The following is a 25,801-nucleotide window of genomic DNA, read 5'->3' on the forward strand; positions in this document are numbered from 1 at the left end:
TGTGCCAGCTGCAGCCCGTGCCTGATGTGAGCAAACAGGCGCTTTTGGCTAGGTGTGCGTCCCTGCAAACAAACACCATTAATTCCATTCTTCCTACTCCAGGAAACATTGCTGTGTGCCAGGAATCAGCAGCAGCCTCCTCTCTGCAAATCCCCCTCTCCCTCTCTCCCTGCCTGTGGCATTAGATCCAGATGCACAGTCCCACCTAAACAGCTCTCCTTAGATATTTGCCCTTTGAAGTTGGGATTTCTTGTGTGTGTGTGTGCCTGAATTCCCTGTGCCACTTTAAAGCCCCCCCTGTATAATATTACACAGGCAATTAAAGAGAGGAGAGTGCCAGCCAAGCCCAGAAGCCCCTCTGTCTCCCATTCTGAGTGAGTTGCATCCACACAGTCAATGCTATTAGAGCCTGACTTCACCAAGCAGATATTTGGAAACTCTGGAGAGGTGCAGGGGTCCTGGCTGTGTTGGTGCCTGACAGCCAATCACAGAAGCCCCCCTGGAGCACGTCACAGGCAGACAGACTATAAATCCATCCCCACTGCTGCTTCACTTGGCAAAGCTCCCTGTGTATGAGGAGTGAGGCACATCTGCCCTGCAGCCTGTGCGTATTGCTTGGCCAGAAGGCACAGTGCGCCCACCCAGAGGAGCCTCCAGGACCAGGATTAAAGAGGCTGTTGTTGGCACATTGTAAGGAGTTTGGATGGCAGAACAAGTAACCTGGTCTTACTCCACACATTCCACTTGGAGTTAACCTTGCTATGTGGCCAGATCCCTTACCCAGGGAAGTGTTGCTTCTGAGCAGCCCCAAGCCTTGTGATCCCACCTCACTATCCAGCCCTGTGTGTCCTGCTCAGCTGTTTATTCTGCCCCCCTCTCTGATCTCCCTGGACCAGCTGCTGTCACAGGAGCCCTGATGTCTTCATTCGACTCCCCACAGTTGTTGGTGTGTTCTTCTCGGATTCCTAGGGAGGATCTTAGCATCAAGAGCCACACTGAGAAGCAGAGAAGCTGCTGCTGCTGCTACTGAGAGGGAACGACAAGCAGCTGATTTGCCCCTTGTGCCTCAGCCCCACCTGGACCTGGAGCCTCCCCATCTCCCTGCTCAGCTCGGACTTCTTCTACAGCCACTTGGTTTTAGCACACCTGGACCTCTAATAACAGCTCCAATATTTCCCGGAGATCGTATTCATGTCCATCTTAGGTCTAAAGAGGCCAGACAAACGGTAGGTGTGCTGTAGGCTTGGCTCTTGTACAGCAGCGCACCTGTCTGCCCTGCGCAACGGGACGCGATCGCCTTTACCCTGCGACAATACAGCGACTCTTGCTCGTAATGTCGCGGCTCTGTTGCTCCTAAGGCATGGGCAGTCAGAATGCATGGGTCTGGGTGGCTTTGATGAGAGGAAAAGGCTCTAATTATATTGTATTATATAACCTGGGAAACAAGTGAAAGTGTTTAAAGGGGAAGGGGCCCGAAGGTGGGGTGGATTAGAAACTCGCAGGGATTATTGCGCTGAGATCAGCACTTTTACATGATGTTACTGGGAACAGCCACTCATGTAGCCATTAAGTCTTAGTCAGAGCAGGTGTATGTGGCGACTTGTACATAATCATCGGGTTATGTGCTATTAAATCTAAGTATTGAGCCACATCCCTGCTTGCAACACATTTAGAGCAGGGAAGGAGGCAATCCCAAATTCTACAGGCTCAGGGGCAATGTTATATACACTGTGTGCCAGGTATGGGCCCCCTGTACCCTCTGTTCTACAACCTGTAGGGGGGGGGCATTAGCTGCTGCTGTAATTGGTACCCCAAATAGGTATAATTCCCCCATATAGGTATAATCCCCCCATATAGGTATAATCAGGGTGCCAGGGAGGAGGCACAGGACCTGGGGGGGTAAGTTACAGAGCCGATTGGTGAGTTACTGGCAGCTGGGTTACCCCTGGGCACTGTCTCTGGGCATAAGCAGGGGAGGGGGCACACTCTGGGTGGGACTCCTATACAACCCTGTTTATTATAGGAGCCTGAGGGGGGGCATTAGCTGCTGCTGTAATTGGTACCCCAAATAGGTATAATCCCCTCCATTTAGGTATAATCAGGGTGCCAGGGAGGAGGCACAGGAGCTGGGGGGGGTAAGTTACAGAGCCGATTGGTGAGTTATTGGCAGCTGGGTTACCCCTGGGCACTGTCTCTGGGCATAAGCAGGGGAGAGGGCACACTCTGGCTGGGACTCCTATACAACCCTCTTTATTATAGGAGACTGCTGAGCTGGGAGAGGCAAGTACATTAATTAACTAATTCTAATTACTTAATTAGAAACAATGTAACAGGCTGTGTGTGATCCCTCCCCTCCCATATTAAATTTGGCAGGAACTTTAAGAATTGTACCTTCAAAGTACATAAGAGCTCAATATTCCTTCCCTTAGTTATATATAGCACTATATACCCCTTGTGCAGTGCAACTATACCAGCATGGCACACATTACATAAGCAGTGCTAAGGATTTATGTGAGTGTCTGGTTGTGTATAAATACTTATATAAATATATAATATATGGACAGAGTGCAAAGCAATTGGCTGTCGGGTCTGTGAACCAACAATTGCAGAATCAGAAGTCATTTATGTGCAACTCAAGTAGCGATAAGTTGGTTTGAAAGGAATTGTATAAAGTAACTTTTTTCTGACATCTATTGTTATCTGATTATATACATAAGTGAATGAATGAAGGGCAGTGCTAGTGCATTGTGTTTGAAAGTGTCAGGATATAAACAACAACAATCATAAAGAAATGGAATCATACGCAGACTTTCTATATGAAAACATGCCATTGACTGTAGCTTTGATGGTTTGGAGAGGAAAAGGCAACTAATATAAAAGGTTTTGCTCCTGCCCTCTAGTGGCCACAGTTAGCACTGCATGGCACTAATATCACTCAGCCCTTGGGTAAAGGGCCACACTCACCAAACTGCCTTAATGATCCTTAAATTCTTCCCAATAAACTCACCCCACAGAATGTTTCTGAGTAGGAAAGACTTGTAAAGAGCACGGTGTTACATGAAGAAATACTTTTATCAAAGCCTGACTGACTTTACAGTGGTCAGAACAGTCGGTGCTGCCATATTGCCTTTATTTTAAAATAAAGCAATAATAACAACACCATAAAATGAATGTAAAGCTCGAGTGGGTACATTCCATCTATATTTTTATAGCAGGATAGTAATATAATATTAAATAAATATATATGTATGTGTGTATTCTATAAAATAGAGGATAAGGCTCAAGCACTATTATTTCTGGTACTATTTAGTGAGAGAGTAGATAAATGTACACTGTCCAACCTTTTTTCAGGGGCTTGTTTTTTTACTTGCACGACCACAATACCCACAGTCCTCTGCAAGCCAAAGGAGATATGATTCAGCTAAAGGTTATTGTCCCATTCTGTAACCCAGGGGTCCCCAACCTTTATTACTCAGGAGCCACAGTCAAATGTAAAAAGACTTGGGGAGCAACACAAGCACCATAAAAGTTCATGGAGAAGCCAAATAAGGGCTATTAGACAGTCTCTATGCACCCTATCAGCTTACAGGGGGCTTTATTTGGTAGGAAATCTTGTTTTTATTCAACCAAAACTTGCCCCCAAGTCAGTAAATAAAAACTAACTACCTGGTTTGGGGGGCCTGGAAGTAACATTCAAGGGGTTGGGGAGCAACATGTTGCCCCCGAGCCACTGGTTGGGGATCACCGCTGTAACCGGTGCCCATTGAGCTACAGTAGGATTCTGGGGATTGCATTTCACCAACAGATGAAAGGTTTTAGGTTAAACAGACCCCCTTCTTTACTGGGGATAACTTGCTTCTGTGAGAAAACAGAGCCTTAAGGGTAACATTCAGCAGTGCAGACGGGCAAGTTGGGTGGCACCGGGCGGTTTTGTTATACAGCCTATAAAGTGAGCCTTCCCAGTATATGAGCAGGTAGCGCACAGCAGCTGGCCTACTGAGAACCCCCTCCACAAGTACAAATACACTCATTAATGAACTATAATACCAGTCAGGACTCTCATGGCTCCTGAACTTTCCCTCTTGGTTCCTATATTTTTGGGGCCTCTATATACAGGCTCAAGCTCCCAAGACACAGGTCTGGCTTATACAAAAACTTGTCAGGCTCCCACCTTGGCCCATATTGGCAGAGACCAACAAGAGAGTGATTGTAATAAAGGTCCCTGATAAAGTTGCCATCTTCCTTTACTAAACCTACTGTTCCGTGCTGCTCTCTGGGGTCCTACTCTGCACAGGGCCTGGGGGAGTCCCCCCTGATCTGCTCCTAAACCCCAAGTGTCCTTCCACACAGCCCTAAATGTGTCTGTTTTTTATCAGACCATTCAAAGGTTAAGGTCTTGTGTTATCAGGGTTGTCATTAAAGCATTGTATTGTAAAACTACAACACACACCAAGCTGTAGCCCCACCCTCTTTTTTTATTATTTTTTAGGATAAAGAGTTAATGGTCAAACAAGAGCATGGGGTTGAATTGCAGGGAAAGGTATCATCCTGACAGTTCAATGAGGGTATAGGATAACACGAGCCATGTTAAAGGGCAAGAGATCTAAACCAACAGAGGGTACTATAAACCAACAGAGGGTTCTGTTTCATTGTGGTTCTATTCCTGCGCGGGGGGGGGGGATGCACAGCCGTGTATGTTCTGCAGCCTCAGTCATCCCATCAATGGGCTGAAACGTTATACTGCAGAGTAAAAGGACTGTATTTATAAACAGGGTTTAGCACCGATTATGTTCCTTTAAAGGGCTAGTTTACCTTTAAATGAATTTTAGTATGTTAGAATGTCCTATTCTTAGTAAATTTGCCTTCCTCTTCTGCCTCTTTCTAACTTTCCAATGGGGGGCCACTGACCCTGGCATTCAAAAGAGGCTACAATTGTATTGTTATTGTTAATTCATCCCTTTCCTATTTATCTTTAAACCACTGCCTGGTTGCTAGGGTAAACTAAACTCTAGCAACCAGATGGCTGCGGAAATTCCAAAGAACAGGAAAAAAAATAAAACAGAAAATGAAGCTGCAAATGGTCTTGGAATATCATTGTTTACAATTACACCATGATAAAAGTTACTTTAAAGGTTAACTACACCTTTAAACTAACAGTAAACCTAGGGGGCACTTATGCATAAGTGAGAGTTGCCATATTGCTTGTCCCAGCTGAGGCAGTGCAGTCATTCGGTTGTTGTTTCATAGCTGATTGTGGTGAATGCAGGTCTGGACTGGGATTCAAAATAGGCCCTGGTATTTTAAGTACCCAGAGGCCCCACCAGCCCAATAAATAGTGAGTGTCTATGGCTTCTTACAGCCCCTCTGGCATTCCTAGTACCCAGAGGAACAAACAGCCCCCCCAGCCCAATAAATAGTGACTGTCTATGGCATCTTACAGCAGCCCCTCTGGCATTGGCCAGAGCCCACAGATTGCCAGTCCGGGCAACAATATCAATAGATGCAAATAGACATGGATGAATGTCTTTTCAAAGAAGAAACTAAATAGAGGGGGGGGGGGAGCAGAAGTCATTTCTCCTCCAGGTCTGTTGGCTTCCGCTACATTGTTTCAGGTGTCAAACCCAGTAGTGCAGAGACTACACACAATCCGACTGCTTTCCTTTGCAATTACACGAACAAGTAACTTTACAGCCTGTGAAAACGAAATGGGATGATGTGAACAATTGAGCAAGCGTTGTGCAGAGCTGCTACAGATGGGTGGTCCGTCTCTCCCGCTCAGTGACTCTATGCACCGCTGGGTCTGTTTATACAGGGGAGTTGTGTTTGCGTTACAAGAGCGGATTTCAGCCCATGAAGCGACAAGCTGAATATTGATCTGTTTCAAAATATTTTGGCTGCTCTCACATCAAACCTTTCCCCGTATGACAGCACGGATGTGCTTCCTAACATCTAAAGTCTGCACCCCCCTAACTCACAATGAACTCTGCCATTAGTGTGTATAGAGCTTTCTGTTGTTATTTAATGAGCAGTAACACAGACACAATATAGAATGGCTTCATGGCGGACTTGTGTGGCTGGGCTTAGCACATCTCTATCATTCCGTGGCCTCTTTTTTATTGGCTGTGATGGAACGGAAGAAATCTTTACTGCTGATTTACTTGTGCTTGTCATGTTCAGTAGCTTATAAATGACTGTTGTGTGTGGGAATTGTCAGACTGAAAGGATGCTGGTAGATGTAGTGCAGAAAATTGATGACACTTACTGGAAATCTCCATGTCTGCTACAGAACGTAGCTCTGTATTTGTGACTGATGACATTGAAAGGCACCATGAATCTAGGAGAAAGTATCTGAACAGGTCAGACTTACCAGAAAGCAGATCTCAGGTTAGATTTAGTGCAGTCCATCCTAAAGCCTGCCTCCCTACCTGCCAACATACTGGCCCAATATATAAGCCATTTAGCCCCCACCAAGGACATCTAGGATTCAGCAAGATCAGACTGAGCAACAGAAGTCACTACTGTAAAGCTGGCCATGCACTTTGAGACCCACTTGGTTTCCAATTTTGTCCTTACTCAATGGGATTTTAAATACCTACCCAATAGATGTTTGGCTGATCTTCAGCCAGATATGAGATATCTCACCAGTGTTCCCTAGGGCCTCATACAGGGGCCAATAAGCTAACAACTAGGTCTAGAGGGGCTGGGTCAGCAGTTTTTATCAACCCATGTATGACTACCTTAAGGCTACAGTCACACCTGGCCATTCCACTCTCTACTCCCTTCTGTGTCTTATATGAAAGGTACTATGCTATCCTACACCCTACACCTGTCCCACCAGGTGCAACCATAGCCTTTTGGAGGTCTTTGATCTTTGGAGCTGTTGCTATGAAAATGCTCCACTAGGCTCTAATCAATAGCCATGACCCCACATTACTGGAGAGAAGATTTACTGGTGTTTTGGGCTGACTAAGGAGATCTTCTCCTGTACATGGTTAACATAATCCTTCTTGACGTGCAACAGTTTCATGAACTTGGTTCCCTAGCAGCATTCTTCCCTAGCCCTCTGGGATGTAGGGACTGGTAGGGTTATAATAAGGTGGGCCGAAAGCACTATAAAATAAATTCAGGCCAAGACTACTAGTAACATGAAGGTATTCACATCCTTCATCCCATACACATGGCACTGCTGTACAAAACCAAGAAAACAAGAGAAAGACCTTAATTTCAATAATTGTGGGGAGAGATTAGCAAGTTACTTCTTTAGTGCAAATAATAACCCCAGAACACCTGGCAGGATCAGGGATGGAACTAGGGGTAGACAGGAGAGGCACGTGCCCAGGTGTAATGGTGGGGCGGCACTAGGCCTGTACCTTGTTTGTAGCCGACCCCTAGTCTGGGCCTTTGTGGCAAACACTTGTTCATGCACTCGTTTGTTTATGCACCATGGACCAACCAGTGTGGTGGGTGGGGGGGGGGGCAATGTGGCTGGTCAGGTTCCCAACTGGCTTGGCCTTGCACTGGACAGGATACTACCTCCATCTTTTTTGTTGTAGAGAAATTTAGTTTAGGTTGTTGAGGCTTATGCTCTCCAATGCTCCATTGAAATCTGCCCACATGAATACCAAAAAAATTACATAAGAAAAAGACCAATGGAACTCACCAAAAAAGGTTTTATAAACTTCTACTGTACAGGAGCTGCCATACTGTTGTCCTTGACAGTGTTCTATTAAATATGAAACTCTATGACCTGTGATCAACATACCAATAGTAAGAGGGGAATGCTTGGCTGACTTTAGCAGCTATTAGACAGGGGTGAAGAGAGAAAGGAAGAGTCCTATAAAGAATGTAGTAGTGTTTATATTGTGTTTATATTGTTCTCAGGATCTATAATTGGTCCGTACAATGTGCTTTCAAGCAGTAAGATAAACACAGAGATACATTCAGATAAATATTTTATTTAAAAAAACAGTCGTGGGTCATAAAAGAAAGCGGTTAACAGAAGCCAGATGCAGCTGAGCTTGACAAGCGAGGGTTGGGGAGCGCGGCGTGTATCAGTGTGGGTTGGGGGAGATAAGGCCCAGGGAGGGGCCACATTAGCTGTGTATGCAGCGTGTTCACACATGGGATATCACGCTTCCATTTCACTAGAGGCGAGGGATGACTCTCCCCAGCAATCCCATCTCTGCCACAGAGCACAGAAAGGCACAATAGTGGAAAGTGATACTTTCTTTGAAGTTCTTGCCCAGTTTTGCAATGTTTTTTTTACCTGTGAGATAACTTATGTGTATGTTGTGGTATAAAACTACCCAAATTTTCAGTGCTGCACCCTGTTGACTCTTGTGGCAGCTAATTCCTCTGCCATATCTGCTGCTTGTCCGAGCTGCTCTCTGCTAGTGACTCCGAAAACCTCTGCTCATTGATTAACTTACATTTAATGTTATCTGATTGGTTCCAACCCACCCTGCACAGGCTGTGAGCAAAATAACAGGGTTTCTGCTCCTGCTGCTGGACCTATATCATTCCATCTCCTAACTACCTATTAGCAGATCTACAGGGAGGCAGAGGCATGGGGGAACAGAGGGCCTCAGGAAGGACCAGCAACCTCTATGCACCCACCCTACTGCCTGCAACCATGCTGTCAGATCCATTCCCCCGTGGCTGTGGGAAGAAAAGGGCAGCACCAACATAACGTGAAGGAAAGCCCCAAAAATGTTATGCAGGGTGACCCGGTGTCAGTAGTAGAAGACTTTCATAGAAGAAACGGGAAGAACTTGTATATTGGTGGAGGGATAGCCCACCTTAACTCCATGAACCAGTTAATATCATAGTGTTATGTTATAGCAGTACAATGTTACCGTCATGCAGGGCCGTCTATATTATTGATGGGGCAAGATATATATAGACACTTTTATTTATGTAAAGTGGAATTGTCCATCTTATGCCTGTAACCCTCATTAAATTAGAACACCCAGCACCCTATAAAACTGGCGCACCTTGCCCTATTTTACCCAAGCCACAGCCCTATCTTGGTGGAGTTGCAGTGTCAGGAGGAGAATATTCAGTGCCATATTGAGCATTCCCACACTCTTGATAGCCATAACCGCATCTCTAACCACATCTTACTAGAGTCTCCCCCGATGGACACTCCCAAAGGCTGCTCTTATGTTGGGACATAATCTTATGTCTTATGTTGGGACTCAATTTATTCTTACTAAGGATTGAAGAAAATCCCCCAGAGTATGATTGCCTATCCAGAAGTACTATTTTTTCAGTGGACCTTGGAGAAGTAATTTATTGTACATCTATTGAACCTTCCATGCCCTGGGTTAACATGAACATCTCTTGGCCGCACTTCATTTGAGTGAAGTTCTCCATCTCCATATCGCCTTTCTACAGAGATGCTTCTTTGGATACACCAGTAGACATTTTGAAGGATAATTCGTCCGTTGGATAGTATTAAGCTCGGTTAAAAGAGAAACCTGACAGATCTGCATTTCTCCACATAAAGAATTAGGCCTGAGGAACTTATTGTTGAGCTTCTTTGTTCTGTGTGGTGCCTCTTGGATTGGCTTTCCTTTGAAGTAGAGCAGCATTCTCTTGCATTTCACCAAGTTTTATTGTGACATCGACTCCAAAGGGTTGCCGATCACTGGACTATTTATTTCGTTTCATTCTCACAATAATATGACTATGGTGTTGCCAGCTGGATATTTACAATTTAGATCTTTTAACTGAACTCTGAAAATCACTGTTTAATGTTTGCAGTTTGCTATACAGTATTGGCTTCTAAGAACAGTTGGCTTCATAGAATGTGCCTCACACCAATGAATTGTGCCTTTGCTTCAGCCCAAAAACTAGAACAGGTCGGCCACTCGTTATTCATATAAAGAATTTATTCTAACATCATTTTGTCCCAACCCATATTTAAACATGTTGGGATAAATGATCAGCTAAGGCCACACATGCCATAATGACTCTCAGGAAGAACCTTAGTGGCCAAATACCCTTCTCTGCCTTCCTCTGCTTTAAACATAAGTCAGCCCTCCCCATGGCCCCTGCAATCAACATATAAAGGGGAAGCAGTGAGAAGAATGGAAAAGGGTACTGACCACCATGGTCCTCCTTGAGGACACTGTGGGGGTCAAAATCACCTGTGCCATAGAAGACCATAAAAATCCTATGGAGAACTGCAGCTTCTATATGGGCAGTACTACTTAAGACTACCTGTAGTGGCTTGCATGTAAGGTTGAACTGATTCCGAGGGCTTCTCATGCAGAGGTTTGAACCTTCAATTCCTGTTTAACAAACTCTGTTCCACTAGTACCAGTCACCAGTGAGGCTTTTCAGAGGAACATCAATGGTCATAAAACCCTTCCCTGCAAAAAGGGAGTGGTCCAAAGTGATCTCACTTACCTTTATCAATTGTGCCGTAACTCTGCCTTACACATTTCAGATGATTTGGAAGAGGTTGCAGATATTGAGGAAAGTTTGACCACCGGGTTTGTCCCTGAGAGTATAGTGGTGGTCAAAACACCTTGTGTGCCTTAGGTCTAAAGAATCTGAATGGCTAATCCTCACTTATGCACAATCTCCTAACAACTGAAATACAATAATGATACAATAATATTGCTAGACACTTGGATCTGTTCCATTCTACAGTGTTTGTTTGCAGGAAATGGTACTAGTATTTAGTATGTTACTGTTGCATACAGAGGAACCGATGGTTTGTGCCACAACTTCATGTTTCTTTATCTGCTTTCTATGCCCTAGGTCCCTTTCTTGGAAGCCTTTCTAAGATGAAGTTATGGGCTATTCTGGCTGTCTGTATTTTGCTGCTAAGCTCTGCATCCAGCACCCCCTTGCCTTCCAGCTGGTTGGCTGGTAAGAAGAGATCTCACCTTCCAGACCCTCAAGAAGGAGAGGACCAAGTTTTGGGGATGGATGGGGCAGTTCCTGAAGATCCCACTGCCAATATGGCAAAACAGGATCAACAAACTTACAGTAAGATTATTTTGTGTGTGTTTCTTAGCTACTTTTCCTATACCTCTTTCCCTCTACAGCAGCGGTTCTCAACCTGTGGGTCGGGACCCCTTTGGGGGTCGAATGACCCTTTCACAGGGTTCGCCTAGGACCATAGAAAAACATGTATTTCCGATGGTCTTAGCAACCGAGACACCACTCCTCTATGGTTGGGGGTCACCACAACATGAGCAACTGTAGTAAAGCGTTGCGGCATTAGGAAGGTTGAGAACCACTGATCTACAGCCTGAAATTTACAGTGCTGTTTGGTTGGGTTATTAGCAATGTTTGGCAGAAAGCAGATTAATTGTGATGTTTAAGTTCTATATACTTTTTACTTTCTGTTCAGACCTGCCAAGGTTCCTATTTATAAAGTTAAAGGATGTTGCCTACTTAGACACCAGTTTATAAAAATACCTCCTCTCCCTCATTCACTGTTTGATAAATATGTCCCTTTGACGGTTTTTGTTGAAGCCGAAGGGAAAGTAAAATAGTTGTTGACCCTTGACTGGAAATTTCATTGAGGCAGTAAAATATTATTGAAATCTATCGACGAATAGAAAAAGTCTGATCTCATCTTGGCAAAGAACAGTTTTTCATCCGTCCATAGTAAATAACGGGATATTGCCAGATCTGGGCTGGAGAATGCATTCCACTAATGTTTTCATTGAAGAGGAACCTTCTTTTTATTATAAGGGGGGAATTTATTAAAAACTGTCAAAGCAAAAATAAGAAACATTCTATTTTATAAATAGAAGTTGGAAAAATCAGTGAAATGTAAAAACATCATCTGATTGTTCTGCTTTGACATTTTAGCAAGAGGTGTTCTGACCTGAAACCCTTGGGCAGTGTCGGACTGGGACCCCAGGGGCCCACCAGAGAACCTTAGACCATAGGCCCACTTTCCAAACTATTTCTGCTCCTTTCCTTGCTCAACCTCTTTATTCTCCTAGTCTTTTTTCTTTGCATGCTAGCATCTATTCTTCCATCTATTTCTCCTTTTTGTTTCCATAGAGAAATGACTATGAAGTAGGCCAAATGGTCAGAAGCAGGAGGTCCCACGGACTCCTGGGCACACTGGGCGTTTTCCTGGTATCCTGGTGGGCCAGTCTGACACTGCCCCTGGGACCTGCAGGGATTACCCATGGGTAAACCTTGAGCTGAGGCCATAAAATTGGCCACCACTTCAGGTGCTGGCCACCATTACCCACTGTAGCGAACTTTTGATGGTGCCCACCTTAGAAGATATAGCTTTCTTCTTTGATAGTGGGACAATGTTCCCAAATGCCACTCCCAACATAATTTCTGATGTCATCTGAGGGGGCAGTTTGGACTTGGTCTTCAACTGACCCAAGTTTGAAAAGGGGAGTTAAGGTTGCCATACACGGGCCGATTGTAGCTGCTGATATCTGTCCCTTGGCTCGGCTTATTGGCCCGTGTAGGGGCAGGAGCGAGGGGCTTGCCCGACCGATATCTGGCCTGAAATTGGCCAGATATTGATCAGGCAGGTTAATAAATTTAGTCGGATCGGGGACCGCATTGGCTCGTTGATGCGGTCCCCGAACCGATTGCCCCATTGCAGCCATTATAATTCGATCGTTTTTGCCTACATTTTCCCCAATATCGCCCACCCACAGGTGGGGTACTGGGTAAAGATCCGCTCACTTGGCAACTTTACCAAGCGAGCGGATCTTCACGTGTATGGGGACCTTTAGGCTTGGTGCAGCCCATGAATCACTACAAGAGGACCCTAAAGTTTACCTATAGGTGACCCTCCATCAGGAGTATTGCTTACATGAGACAAGCATGATTTTCCCATAAACAGCCAGAGATGTCTCCATTAAATGAAGCATTCGAGCACAAAATGCATCCTTTCCTTTTCTTGCTTTAGGATTTTTTTTTTTGGCCCAAAATATCATTTTACTCTCCTAGATAATTCGCCAGTGTCAGTTATGGAACTTTGTTAACATAGCGATTCAAGAATGTAACTGCCGCCAGATGAAAACATAAAGACGTGTTTCCAGACTTTTGTCCTTTTGCCAAAAAATGTGATTACTTGATTTTCCAAGGGGAATTATAATAATATTTTTATGTTTTAAAGGAAACAATAGAGGAGAAAAAAATATATTTAGACGTGGGATTCATCTTTTCATGTAATAGTATCTTTCCAGCACAAAGTGTTTAAACTGAATTTTGACGATCCGCCAGGAGTTTTTATAGAGCAGTGCAGGAATATTGTAAGATCTTCACAGCTCTGGGGGTGGGCAGGTTGCTGGCTTTGAGATGCTTTGCCTACCAGTAGACCCTGAAGGAATATGGCTGTCAGAACAAAAAGTCTTCACGTAGAGAAAGAGGTAAAATCATTGGTCAAGTTGTTAGGCCCCCTAAGTGATAGTCTCTTACCTTCTACCATGGCCTAGCACACTTCTTCTTCAAAAAAAACCCCCATCCTGGGGTACTGTTTGCTGATAATGGAGAACTCACTGGACCAATGTAATGAGAAAAGTGTTTAGAATTGAGTGGACATTTTGGACCAGTCTTGAGGAAGGTCTGTGCCTGTAATGCTCAATTTTTTATTCCAATGACATAAGTCCCACAAGTGCACCATTAGCTACATATGCTTGAGTACTTCTAACTGCCATAATAGGTACTTGTACCAAGTTTAGATTCCAAAGGAAGATCCAAACTTGTGTGGCTGTGGCCCCAGGGCTAATGCCCTCACTGTCCGGCTTAAGGTGGCCATACATGTTAAGATTTGCTTGCTTGGCGCCAAGCGAGCGGATCTTCTCCCAATATCCCCCACCTACGGGTGGGAAATATCGGGAGAATCCAGGCTAATTCGATCGTTTGGCCCTTGGGCCAAACAATCGAAGTACAACGATGGGTATAGGCAAAGTTGGTTCAGGGAGCCGATGCGGTCCCCAATCTGACTTGATTTTTAACCTGCCTGATCGATAACTGGCTGATTTCAGGCCAGATATCGGTCGAGCAGGCCCGTCGTTTGTGCCCATACACGGGCCAATTAGCTGCCGAATCAGTCTAAGGGACAGCTAGGATCAGCCCGTGTATGGGCACCTTTAGAAATCCGCCCTGCTGGAGAGCTTTGGTGTCTTGTTTAGAGGCTTTGAATTGGGATTGTCCAACAGAGAAGATCTTGAGATTCTTCTTTTGGCTACTAAGACAGGTGATATCCCCTGCAGTGTCAGATTCTGCTGAACTAAATAGCCACAGAAACACAATGTCCCTTTCACACCCTGGGTGTCAGCTCAGGTCCATAAACTTATTAATCAGTAATAAGAGCTTTTGACCTTCGTATCTTTTGAAAGTCCTATTTCTTAGGCTGTAGACTGGTCCCAGGTCCCCTGTGTAATCACTATTGTAAATGATAATGCTGTGAAGAGCTGCTCCCTGGTCTTTTGAAAGCCAACCAACAATAGTTCAAAAAGAAACATGCCCATCACTGAAGCAGACTTAATTTGTTGTATATTTTTAATTAGAATATAGCGTGAGTGAAGAACTTCAGGTGGCCACGGAACATGCATTCTCTGTATATTTGCATTTTATACAGGTGAATGGAAATTTTCTTATTGCCTTTTTTTTCAACTCATGGAACATCACTGGAATAAGTTGTATTTATGGCCACAAGGATAGATTTAAGTTGCTGATTAGGGCCCTTGAGACCGAGTTGGCAGCTTGTCTGCCCGGGCCTGAAACCCAGCCACGGGCCTGTCCAACTAATAGCTGGCTGGAAATAGGCAACATACCAGTCGGGCAGGGCAGAGCATTGATTAGAGTAAATTAAAGAGGTAGTTTTGTACTGAGATGCCGGGACCCACCAGAAAACGTTAGATTACAGGACCTCACTTTAAATTAATTTTCCTCTTCTCAGTCAACTTTATTTCCCTACTCTTATCTTGTTACATATTATACTTCTCTCTGATTCTTCTCTTTTTTCCCGTAGAGAAATGGTTAATGATCAAGTTATAGACATACAAGGTGTAATGGGTTGGGTGAGCAGGAGAGCCCCCTGACACCTGGTCCTACCGTGAGTTTTCCTCATACCCCGGTGGGCCAGTCCAACAATGGAAAGATGGGACCCCAGTTCCATTGGGGCATATTTCCATTGTTGGACTGGCCCACCTGGGTATGAGGAAAACTCCCGGTGGGACCTGGACCAGATATCCCCAGTAGGAATTTATTCACACCCACAAAAAAACTCCTCCTCCTCCTCTTAAATCTGAGTTGTCTATGTTAGGGTACTTATCAATAACTTTTGAAAGTCTTATAAAGTAGAAAGCCATCTATAAGACTTGAGAAATATGGTAAATGAACTATATCTTAATAGGGATACTAGATCTTTAGAACCCATTGCGTATACAAGCCTAGGATCTGATTACTTGTAAATCATTTCCATAGACTGTACATGCTTCAGCTCATCTCAGCGTGTAAAAATGTCTGACAGTTTGCTACAGAGAGACCATTTTCCTGTACTAGTTGTACCAAACGAGGGGTCTGGACGTTAACCACAAACACCAATTAGCTAATAGTTCCAGAGTTTAGTAAACACCAGATGTAACATTAGCAGGAGCATGTGTTCCTGTACACAAATGGAGGTATTTGAGCTTTATAGCTTTGTTTCACTAAGCCTGCCCAAAGGATCCGGGCAACTGTGGCTTGAGTACCAATGAGAGGTGCAAATATATATAGTTCCTGCTTAGGCAAAGCTTAGCATGTTCTGGAATGAAAGGAAGTCCAAAGTGACCTGGTGTTAAAGGTCATGACACATATCCTATGGATTTCACCCCTAATGGCTTTTATATGGCACCAGTCATCCCCTTTAACCTTGGATCATTGTGGGTTTATTTTTGAGTCCCAGCAGGGACACTAGGGAGAAGGCATTTCCACCATCACTGGCTTTCCTCAAATGCCATGGACAATTGTCCCAGAGTATCCATTTCTGACATTTTGTATTGGGATGGAATATGTAATCACATGTTCAGGCACCATATTATGATCAAAAATGATACCAAGAAGTCAATGGAGGTCTTGAGCAGACTAAGGCCAAACATATCAAGAAGGGGCCAGTTAAAAAGTACTTGCATCTCTCTTCTCTTGACTATATAACTCAGCCCTCCCGTACATAGTTAGTATTAGTGGTTGTATATATAGTTTATGTATGTGAGTGTATAGATGGGTAGGTGTGGGTTGTGGGTGCTGGGTTTACTTGGATGGGTTGAACTTGATGGACTCTGGTCTTTTTTCAACCCTTGTAACTATATGTTTATTGAAAACCTTATCAAGAAATTCTGTCAACATTTGATTTCTTAGATTTCCCATCAGTGTTGGATTGTCAGCTTTGGGGAGCAGGACTCTTTCCTGTATCTTTTCCCTGCCAATGGGATCCATCTCCCTGCCTGTTCCTAATTACATATCGACTTAGGGAAATAGTTATGGCTGACGCAGACTCTTGTTTGGGTTAAACTAATTATACTGCCATCATTAGTCAAATGAATGAAAGGAAAACAACGACTTACATGTGAGATTTGAATTCAACAAACAGTCTAAAGCAAATGGGCTGCATAAATAACTGAAGGCATGGCTTCCCTATGGAAATGTTAACAACTTCAGGAATTTGTTTGATAAAAATATCCTATATTCGCTAAGAAACATTCCACTGAACAGCTCCATTCAATATACAGTTTCATATCATCCAGCCAGTAATATCCCATAAACAAACCCACTGTAATCCAAGGCTATGAAAATGATGGCAAAAAAAGGGGGGTCATTCACAAAATGTGTGCAGCGCAGAATTATTCGCCCAGTGAACATATTTACCCTGCCCGTGTTTATATTTATAAAGCTGGACAAGACTGGTGCATTTAATGTGCAAACCTAATTGTGAAAGTTTTATTCGCAGTGCGAATATTTATGCGCACACGCGTCTGAGAAACGCCACAACTTTAGTAGCGGGAAAAATATTCGCTAAACTGATTTTGCAAATTTGCGAATTTACATTTGCAAAGAGAAAATGAATGCTATTTTCCTGCATAATAAATGCGCACAGAGGGCACGCCCATGCAATTCCCATTTCACTGCAATTTTCAAGAATAGGAAAGACGGGCACAGCAGGGCAAGATTTAAGGGGAAAACATGCGCAAACAACCAATTGCAAAAAAAATATGCACTGTGTGAACTTTATAAATGACCCCCAATGACTTTATTGCATACAGGTGTATCTTTAGTTTCTGCTGATGTTTTCATGATTCTCAACAACCCCTAATCTTAGTATTAGATAAGGCAGGGCAGCCACATCCAAATATAAGAAAAAGTTGGAGAGCAACATAAGCATGCAAAAAGTTCCTGGGGTGCCAAATATAGGCTGTGATTGGCTATAAGCAGAACCTATGTGGCCTGGCAGCCTACAGGAGGCCCTGTTTGGCATTGCCAGGTTTTGATGCAACCAAAACTGGTCTCCAACTCGAACATAAGCAGCTGCTTTGAGGCCACTGGGAGCAACACCCAAGGGGTTGGGGAGCAACATGTTGCCCCTGAGCCACTGGTTGGGTGTCTACTGTTGGTTAGGAGACCATTGGGGGAATGTGCACTCCTAGAAGAAACAGAGATGTTACATTCAGCTTGTTTGTATATATCTGGAGAATGTTCCAGAGCGCGTACGTTGGGCTCTTCTGGGTGTGGAAGGTCAGCCACCCAGCCTACTCCAGCCCCTAGCAGCAAGCAGTCACATTGCATGTTCCCGTTCAGTGATATCTGATATTGCCGTATTGCATTTAAGGCTTTGGGCATTTTAGTCTAAATATGCATTTAGAAATTCCTACGAGATGAAACAGAAATTCCAGTGACTGCCAAGGGGTTCAGCAATATCTTACATGTCATTTTGTAACACAGTTACATGGCAAAGCTTTCATTATAGACTGGTATGTCGAACTGTAAGCCTCAAATTAGGGAGAAGGAGTAGCAGAACTGGGGGTCACTGAGTCCATTTCTATAGCAGTGGTATCCACTGGCCTGAGCTCTATTCTTTGCATAAGATATCCAACCTGTAACCCTATGGAAAACTATGGAACATTTCCTGCAAGCACCTGGCTAAACATTCTATACTGGCAGATTTTTTGGAAATAGCACCACACCCACAGGCTACTAAGGATATCTCTTTCTGGCTCTTCCTAAGAAGCATTATAACACAATAGGAGGGTCATGGGAGGCGAGGAGGAAGCTTGCCAGCCTTAAAAACAATAACTGCCTAGGAAAGATCAAACTGCGATCTGAACCAGCAGGCACAGCTTACATGGAAAAACAGCAAAAAGAATATATTTATAAAAATGAAAGGTGCCTTATAGAGAGGGTGAGCCCCGTGTTAGCTTTGCTGAGATACTGCAATGTGCAGCCCCCGGTGTGTACTTAAATGGCCTTATTCTCTGCCCTGTACTTTGTATAATATCAGCCTTTTGGTGCATGTTGTAGACTAGAAATATCAGACGGATTAAGGGGTTTATTAATCATGTGGGACAAAATATTTGAGTGTTTATATCCCCCCACGCTGCTCAATAATAAGCCAATAGACCCCGCACCGCCATAATGTGGCTTAGGGTGGAGGTTATTACTGACTACTGAACTATGGGGGTCGGTCTGCAATTCAAAGAATGTCAAGTTTTATTATAAACAAAAACTATAAAGCAAGAGCTGAACTTGGATACTGGGTTAAATCATTTTCAGTGCAGTCATGGAACATATGGCAGTCAGGTGGGCTAAGTTGCACGGGGCGGCCATAAACCATGGGCTGTACGCTTATCATACATGTATGGAGATGCTCACAAAGCCTTTGAACTTCTTGTCTAATAACGTTCTAGATTTAGGTATGTGGAAATGCTGCATTTTTCCCCGGCTGTACTGAAGTAAAAAGTACGTTATTGGCTTGCAATTGTGTACTCTGTTTTGTAATGTCACATGTTAATAATTGTGGCAGGTATGCTTCCACGTGGATACACCAAACAGCAATCGGCACATAAGTATATGCCCTGAAACCTCTGCTTCTCCTGAGGCATAAATCCCTGTACAATAGAGCAGCCTCCATAGCCACCGGCCACCTTCTGACCAACATGTCGCCCACCAACCCCTTGGATGTTGCTCCCAGTGGCCTCAAAGCAGGTGCTTATTTTTGAATTTCTGACTTGGAGGCAAGTTTTAGTTGCATAAAGCCCAGTGTAAAGCCAAACAGAACCTTCTATAGGCTGCAAGTTCACTTAGGGGGCTACCAAATAGCTAATTATAACTCTTATTTGCAACCCCAGGAGTTTTTTCCATGCTTGTGTTGCTCCCCAACACTTTTTCCATCTGACTGTGGCTCACAGGTATAAAAGGTTGGGGATCCCTGACTTAGGGAATACAGCAGGGTTCCATTTTGCCTCCTGTTCATAGAAGCATCAGCAGTCCATTAAATAATGAGCTCACAGCCTACCAGGCTGCAGCTGGGGAAAGGGAGTGGTGGTTTTATAGAAACGCCTTCTCATTGGGCTCATCAATAGACTGTGCTCACAAGAACAGTAGATTCATTTTCAGAATTTGTCCTGTATATAGTTCAAGAACCATATTGGTTAATTAAATGTAGAAAAATTTAGAATGAGTCCTACTAAACCCATGTAGAAGAAGGGGTATACTGTTGTTTAACCTCGGCTCAGAGCTGATGCCCATCATTCACTAAGGGAATGCAGCCAATGGGTGGCATAGTCCATCAGTCAGCCAGCGGCAGGCAGGTCCAGCTATGTGCCTCTGCCATTTTATTAGTTTGGGAGACCTGTGTTAAAAAACAGAAGAGATGTTTGTTTTGGGAAGACAATATCCATACAGCCCAACAATAAATATACCAACATCTCTAAATGCAACAAATCTGTGATTCTGCTATTGCTACTGCTCCCACATCTGTGCCATAAAACTGAAGATATCCTGGGCTAATAGGCCATAACATTCATATAACTTAGTATTATTTTAGCGATGGGTGTTGGCAAGTGAGCGTGGAACAGCTCAGGTCAGGTGATCCCTTGCGCGGAGCTGTTGTATATCCTGGCGCGCGCGCCCAGCTTTTGGAAGGAACCGAGGAAAATAGCATAAAAAATATTCGAAGAAAGGTTTGATGCTTTTTTTTTCAAAAACATAATGTTGAGTTCTGACAGCGATTGTCATTATGAGATATTTATAGCATAATAGTGATATCAATAAAATAAAACTGCCAGAGCTCAACACCCAGAGCCTTTATTAAGTTCTAATCATAACAGCCAAAGAGTTAGCCTTTGAGGAATGCAAACATTCTCACTGCTTTTTACTCTGCGCTTACAAACGGCAACAAATATTCCAGTATTGGCACAGGCGCCTGAATCTGTTTCCCATCACTAACCAGTCAATAAATTTCTCCTGTTGCTAACTTATGAATTGTTGTTTGTGATGAAATCTGGAGTTTTACAACCTGAAGTATTTTATTCTTATTGTTTTGGGGTTTTTTTTTTTTCTCCAATGCAGCTGAGATACCCGATGACTATCCAGACCAGTTCGACGACGTACTGGAGTTTATTCAAGACACCATCAAAAGACTGAGAAGGTCGTCCAACAAGCAGCCTCCCTCCCGGCGAGACAGAGGAAGGCAAAGCCTCGCAGCAAATACTCAGATCTCCAGTAAAAAGACTGTTAAAGACCGAAAGCGGAAAAACAAAGGCTGCGTCCTCAGGGAGATCCATTTGAACGTGACGGACTTGGGTTTAGGCTACGAAACCAAGGAGGAGCTGAAATTTCGGTACTGCAGTGGATCCTGCAACAATCCAGAGACAACGTACGACCAAATTTTAAAAAACCTGACGATAAAGAAAAAGTTGGTCAATGACAAGGTGAAGCAGGCTTGTTGTAGGCCGATCGCCTTCGATGACGATCTTTCGTTCTTGGATGATAATCTAGTTTATCACACCTTGAAACAACATTCCGCTAAGAAATGTGGATGTATTTGACTTGCTTGGATGGCCACGTGGTAGTTTGAATTGCATTCCCAATATAATGCAAAAAAAATAAATAAATAACGAGTGGGATCAAGCTCCTCACTGAGGGCTCCCAAGGATGGAGACGAGACAAAGAGGACCAAGAATCATGGAGCAGCAAGTCTTCATGGGAACCTATTGAGGCATTTGTCCGGCAGTGGGCCGTAGATACAAGTACTGAGCCCTGTGTTATTCTAAGGGAGGAATCGAGCAGCTGAATGTGTTCTGAGATGAATCTCTGGATGGATTGAGATCTCCACCTCTAAGGTTCACCACCAGCGTTGACCGGAAAAGTCAATCACCAGCTTTTAAACACAACCATCTATATCATGCATGTCAGGTTTTCCTGTATATTTTTGTACAACAAACCAGTGTATAAAATGATCCGTTAGATCTATATTTGGGCTTGAATTAAAATACTTGCTAATGCAGTACACAGTTACTTCAGTTCGCTAGTTTAGTCCAGCATCATTGCTATTGGACAGAATTATTCTACCAAAATAGCTTGTAGGGAGTGCACAGTCTACAGGTCACTGTAAACCAAGATCTGATTGTGATCCAATAGACATGCTTGTTATTGCAGAGAAGAAAGTCAAGCTAATTTGAGTGGGACGCCGCCTGTTGTAATTGTTTTGAAATATGGAGAGGCAAGGTCTCTAATTAGTAAATTGCATATCAATTCTGGCCCTGTGATTGGCTAAAAAGACCCCGGAAGGGGAATGGTATAGCATATTGCTTACCTCTAGTCATAGAAGTGGAACTGGTCACCAATTAGAATCCATTTCTAAATCTGCTGGAATAAAAGGCGTTTCCTGAGACCTTAGTTGGCGGTGAGCTGGCAGTTACCCACCCACAACTGAGCAGATTTCTTTTTTTTTGTTTTTTTTTTCTTTGGTTTACAGAGGAATAATTTCTCTTCTTGACATTACATTAGTTTTTTGGTCTCCGGGGACCAAGCAGACTACTCGATGCCATGCATCCATTCAGATACATGATTATATAAAGGATATTTATTGAGAATTAAGTTATTGCTATTTATTACAGTCAGTTACGAATGTTCTTTTCTTTTTTTTTTTCCTATTTATTAAACTTTCTCTTCCATGGTGCCAAAGCAGAACATGCTCTTGAAATGCAGATGAGATAAAACGCAAATAGATGCTGGAGGCCAACTGAAAAATCACATTCTTTACCTTTTTGAAGGCTTGAGTTTGAAATGCGGTTAGTTTGTATGTCGGGCCCAGGAGCAAAAAGTAACCCTTGTTAAATACATACCCCACGTATAGGTCAACATTGTCTTCCTTTTACCTTCCCTTAGAGAATGAGGCTTTGCTTATTGTATACACGGCTGGTTGTCCATGTTCTGTCAGCCCAACATACATGGCCCATTGTGGGAGCTATACATCCCAGCAGCTGGAGAGTTTAGAGCTTGACGTCCCCTTGTTTAGAGAGTTTCCAGGCAGTGCAATGGAAAACGACTTGCCCAGACCTCGGCTACTGATGGACAGCAGATGCAATTGAAGATACATTAGAGTCTGTGAAAGTCGAAAAACCTTTTCAAGTCTATTTTGAACACTACAGAAAGCAGCCGTGTCCTGTGCTTTGGCTGCACGGTTCGTTAAGTTGCAGTAATCTTTTACATTAAGGGGGTCCTAAAAGTCTGTTTATAAGTAGGGCTAATCTTCCATATGAGGCCACAGGCAAACTACAAGAATGGTTTGCCTTTATTTTACTATACGTTTTGCATGAGTCCGTATCTTTGTAAGCAGATGCAGGACAGAAGGGGTTATGTAGTAATAGAGGACTGGGCCACAATGTCCCCCTGACTCCTAGCAACCAATCAGTAGTTGGCATTTACTGATCTAATACCATTAACAGACAGTAACTGATTGGTTGTGGGTTAATGGACCAGGGCAAAGCCTCGGTAGTTACATAACCCCCTAGTAATGTTCCCTCTCTCGTTTCTTTTTGGCTGCATGCACAAATATGATGCTTCATTTGATCTGGGTGTTTGCAGATAGGCAAGTGGGTCTGAAAAATTACGAAACAATATCTGTGCTGTTGTGTAGCTGTCCCCAAAACCCGTGTGTACATCATATTCAGGAGAGCACAGTTTAAAGTGATCTTTGCCCCTCTAGGAGTTTTGACATTTAAGTTAACATTTTCCTAATTTTTCTGCAAACTCCCAATTATCCTTTAGTGCAGCCACATTATTGGTGCCATCTTGTGTATTCAGTGCCGGATACGTGGCCTGCTTAGTGCTATCAGAAGTATCCTGGAACCAAATCCATGTGGAGGGAGTCTGCCCTAGTAACAGGCCTATGGCACATCCCTACACCCCTTGTCCGGCCCAGGCAGTCTATACATGTTAGCGCCACTAACCTAATGGAAAGGGTTTCATTTCATTTACAAAACAAACCATTCCTGTGGTTCCGTCCAACACCAATTGCATATGTTGTTCATTTTGCCACACCAAACCTTCAGGAATAACACAACTTGGTGTTTTTGTTCTCTTTAAATTTAGCTTCAAAAGACATCTATAAACCTCTCCCTTGCAATACTTTTTCACTCGAGCCCACTGCTTGCCAGGCTATATTTTAATATTCTGTGCAAACCCACATTCTATTTCTAGAACAGAATCCTTGAGAGTGACAGCCCTGAACGATTGCATTTAGAGAAGAAGCTGCCGAACCCTCTCTAAAATAAACATAGCAGGGAAAGCCAAGTCTATGATGGCTGGGTGGCATTGCAAAGGGTCACAGGGCCCCATCCAGTTTCACATTTAAATGACTAGCCTTGCACATCGCACTTGTGAAATATGTACCGTGCCTTCCTATAGGTTATCTGCTATGCCTGACACCCATACAATGGCTGAATAGCAATTTGTTTGTTGATGCAGCGATTGGTTGTGCCTTGTTAGGAGACAAGGAGAGGTTAAATCAAATTGTTTGGCTTTTTAACATTATTAGTATAATTTACGTTGTCCTTGTATTTTGCCCAGAAAAAGAAATATATCCAAATATGTCCCCTATGATGTACTATGTCATAAGCTGTCTTTATCTTTGGAGGGGGGGATAAGAAAGCAGCAACCAAACCCCCTAACCCAATGCTGTTGCATGTAGAAGGAAGATATGAAACTGTATCTTTCCTGCAAAAGGGCTGAACTCTAGGACTGGGGTAGTTCACAATATCTATAACTTTACTCTGAATTACAAACCTATTTCAACCAATCAGATTTTTGCTTTCATTAGCCTTACTACATTAAAGCTAACTGTTAATTGGCTGCTAGTTACAAGTGCAGAGTAAACATACTCCAGTTGTGAAGAGTTCATAGTGAGGGACCTTCCGTGCCCAATATGGAGACACAACTGGAGTGATAATTCAATAACAACTGGAGACCTGCAAATTAAACTGCCCATACAGGTAAAGATCTGCTCATTTGGCAAGGGCCAAGAACAGATTATACTGCAGGCCTTATTTTTGGCCAGATATCAGTCGTGCAGGCTCCATACACTTGTATGGCCAGCTTTAGACTAACATTTTTGGGGCCCCAACCTAAGGGACCACCACCACTATGAACAGCCCTACATAAAGTTTATTTAGAAAGAGCATATTGCTGTGAGGTACACTGTTCTGTATCATTCTTTTCTATAAATTATAGCATTGTGGGTGTCTCTTTAAAAATATTGCACCCCTAGTTGAAGGGGTTTATACGCACAACTCAGTCTCTGTAGCCTGGGAATTTAGATCTTTCGTTCATTTAGAACATTTGTGCTGAGAGCTTTGTTAGCGGCCCTTAAAGAGGTAAAGTTTGTGATTGCTTCCTAACAGTTTTGGGGTATCACTATTTGCTGATCTGAAAGTTTAATTTCTTTTTTCACCTATGATTTGTGTCTCAAGTCATTTGTGTTATTCAACCAAAGTTCCTTACAAACTTTATTTTTGTACAATATTCATTTTATATCTTTTTACAAAATAAAACTCATTTCTATCACTTCTTGTGGTTTTGTGCAAAAGAAAACAGGCATTGGGTCATGGGTAGCAGCTATACACACTATAATATAGCAGAATATACACACTATAATATAGCAGAATATACACACTATAATATAGCAGAATATACACACTATAATATAGCAGAATATACACACTATAATGCACACTATAAGTCACTGAGGGGTTCTGTGCCCATATAAAGGCACAAGGCTGCAGGCTGAGTTATACAGGGAACTCTGAGTATCACTCATGTATTATAAGGGATAATGTACCCCCTACTGTAAATGATAAGGATATTAGAAGTCACTGAGGGGTTCTGTGCCCATATAAAGGCACAAGGCTGCAGGCTGAGTTATACAGGGAACTCTGAGTATCACTTATGTATTATAAGGGATAATGTACCCCCTACTGTAAATGATAAGGATATTAGCAGTCACTGAGGGGTTCTGTGCCCATATAAAGGCACAAGGCTGCAGGCTGAGTTATACAGGGAACTCTGAGTATCACTCATGTATTATAAGGGATAATGTACCCCCTACTGTAAATGATAAGGATATTAGCAGTCACTGAGGGGTTCTGTGCCCATATAAAGGCACAAGGCTGCAGGCTGAGTTATACAGGGAACTCTGAGTTTCACTCATGTATTATAAGGGATAATGTACCCCCTACTGTAAATGATAAGGATATTAGCAGTCACTGAGGGGTTCTGTGGCCATATAAAGGCACAAGGCTGCAGGCTGAGTTATACAGGG

The 25,801-nt window shown here is 43.3% G+C and overlaps 1 protein-coding gene across 1 annotated transcript; it reads left to right on the forward strand.

The window, feature by feature from the left end:
• Nucleotides 1-572: 572 nt before the first annotated feature.
• gdnf (glial cell derived neurotrophic factor) lies at nt 573-25,047 on the forward strand. The gene is made up of 3 exons (XM_002938186.5): nt 573-1,226; nt 10,771-11,001; nt 20,551-25,047. Exons 2-3 carry the CDS (start codon nt 10,797-10,799, stop codon nt 21,027-21,029), a joined length of 684 nt encoding a protein of 227 aa, XP_002938232.1. The 5' UTR covers nt 573-1,226; nt 10,771-10,796; the 3' UTR covers nt 21,030-25,047.
• Nucleotides 25,048-25,801: the final 754 nt, after the last annotated feature.

This window comes from Xenopus tropicalis, chromosome 1, assembly GCF_000004195.4.
Source record: "Xenopus tropicalis strain Nigerian chromosome 1, UCB_Xtro_10.0, whole genome shotgun sequence".
NCBI classification, from domain to species: Eukaryota; Metazoa; Chordata; class Amphibia; order Anura; family Pipidae; genus Xenopus; species Xenopus tropicalis.

What these genes read in the sequence shown, in the direction of transcription:
- gdnf (XM_002938186.5), top strand. Translation starts at nt 10,797, where the DNA reads ATGAAGTTATGGGCTATTCTGGCTGTCTGTATTTTGCTGCTAAGCTCT. An exon ending in ACAGGATCAACAAACTTACA is followed by an intron (nt 11,002 to 20,550) that starts GTAAGATTATTT and finishes TCTCCAATGCAG; the next exon opens with CTGAGATACCCGATGACTAT.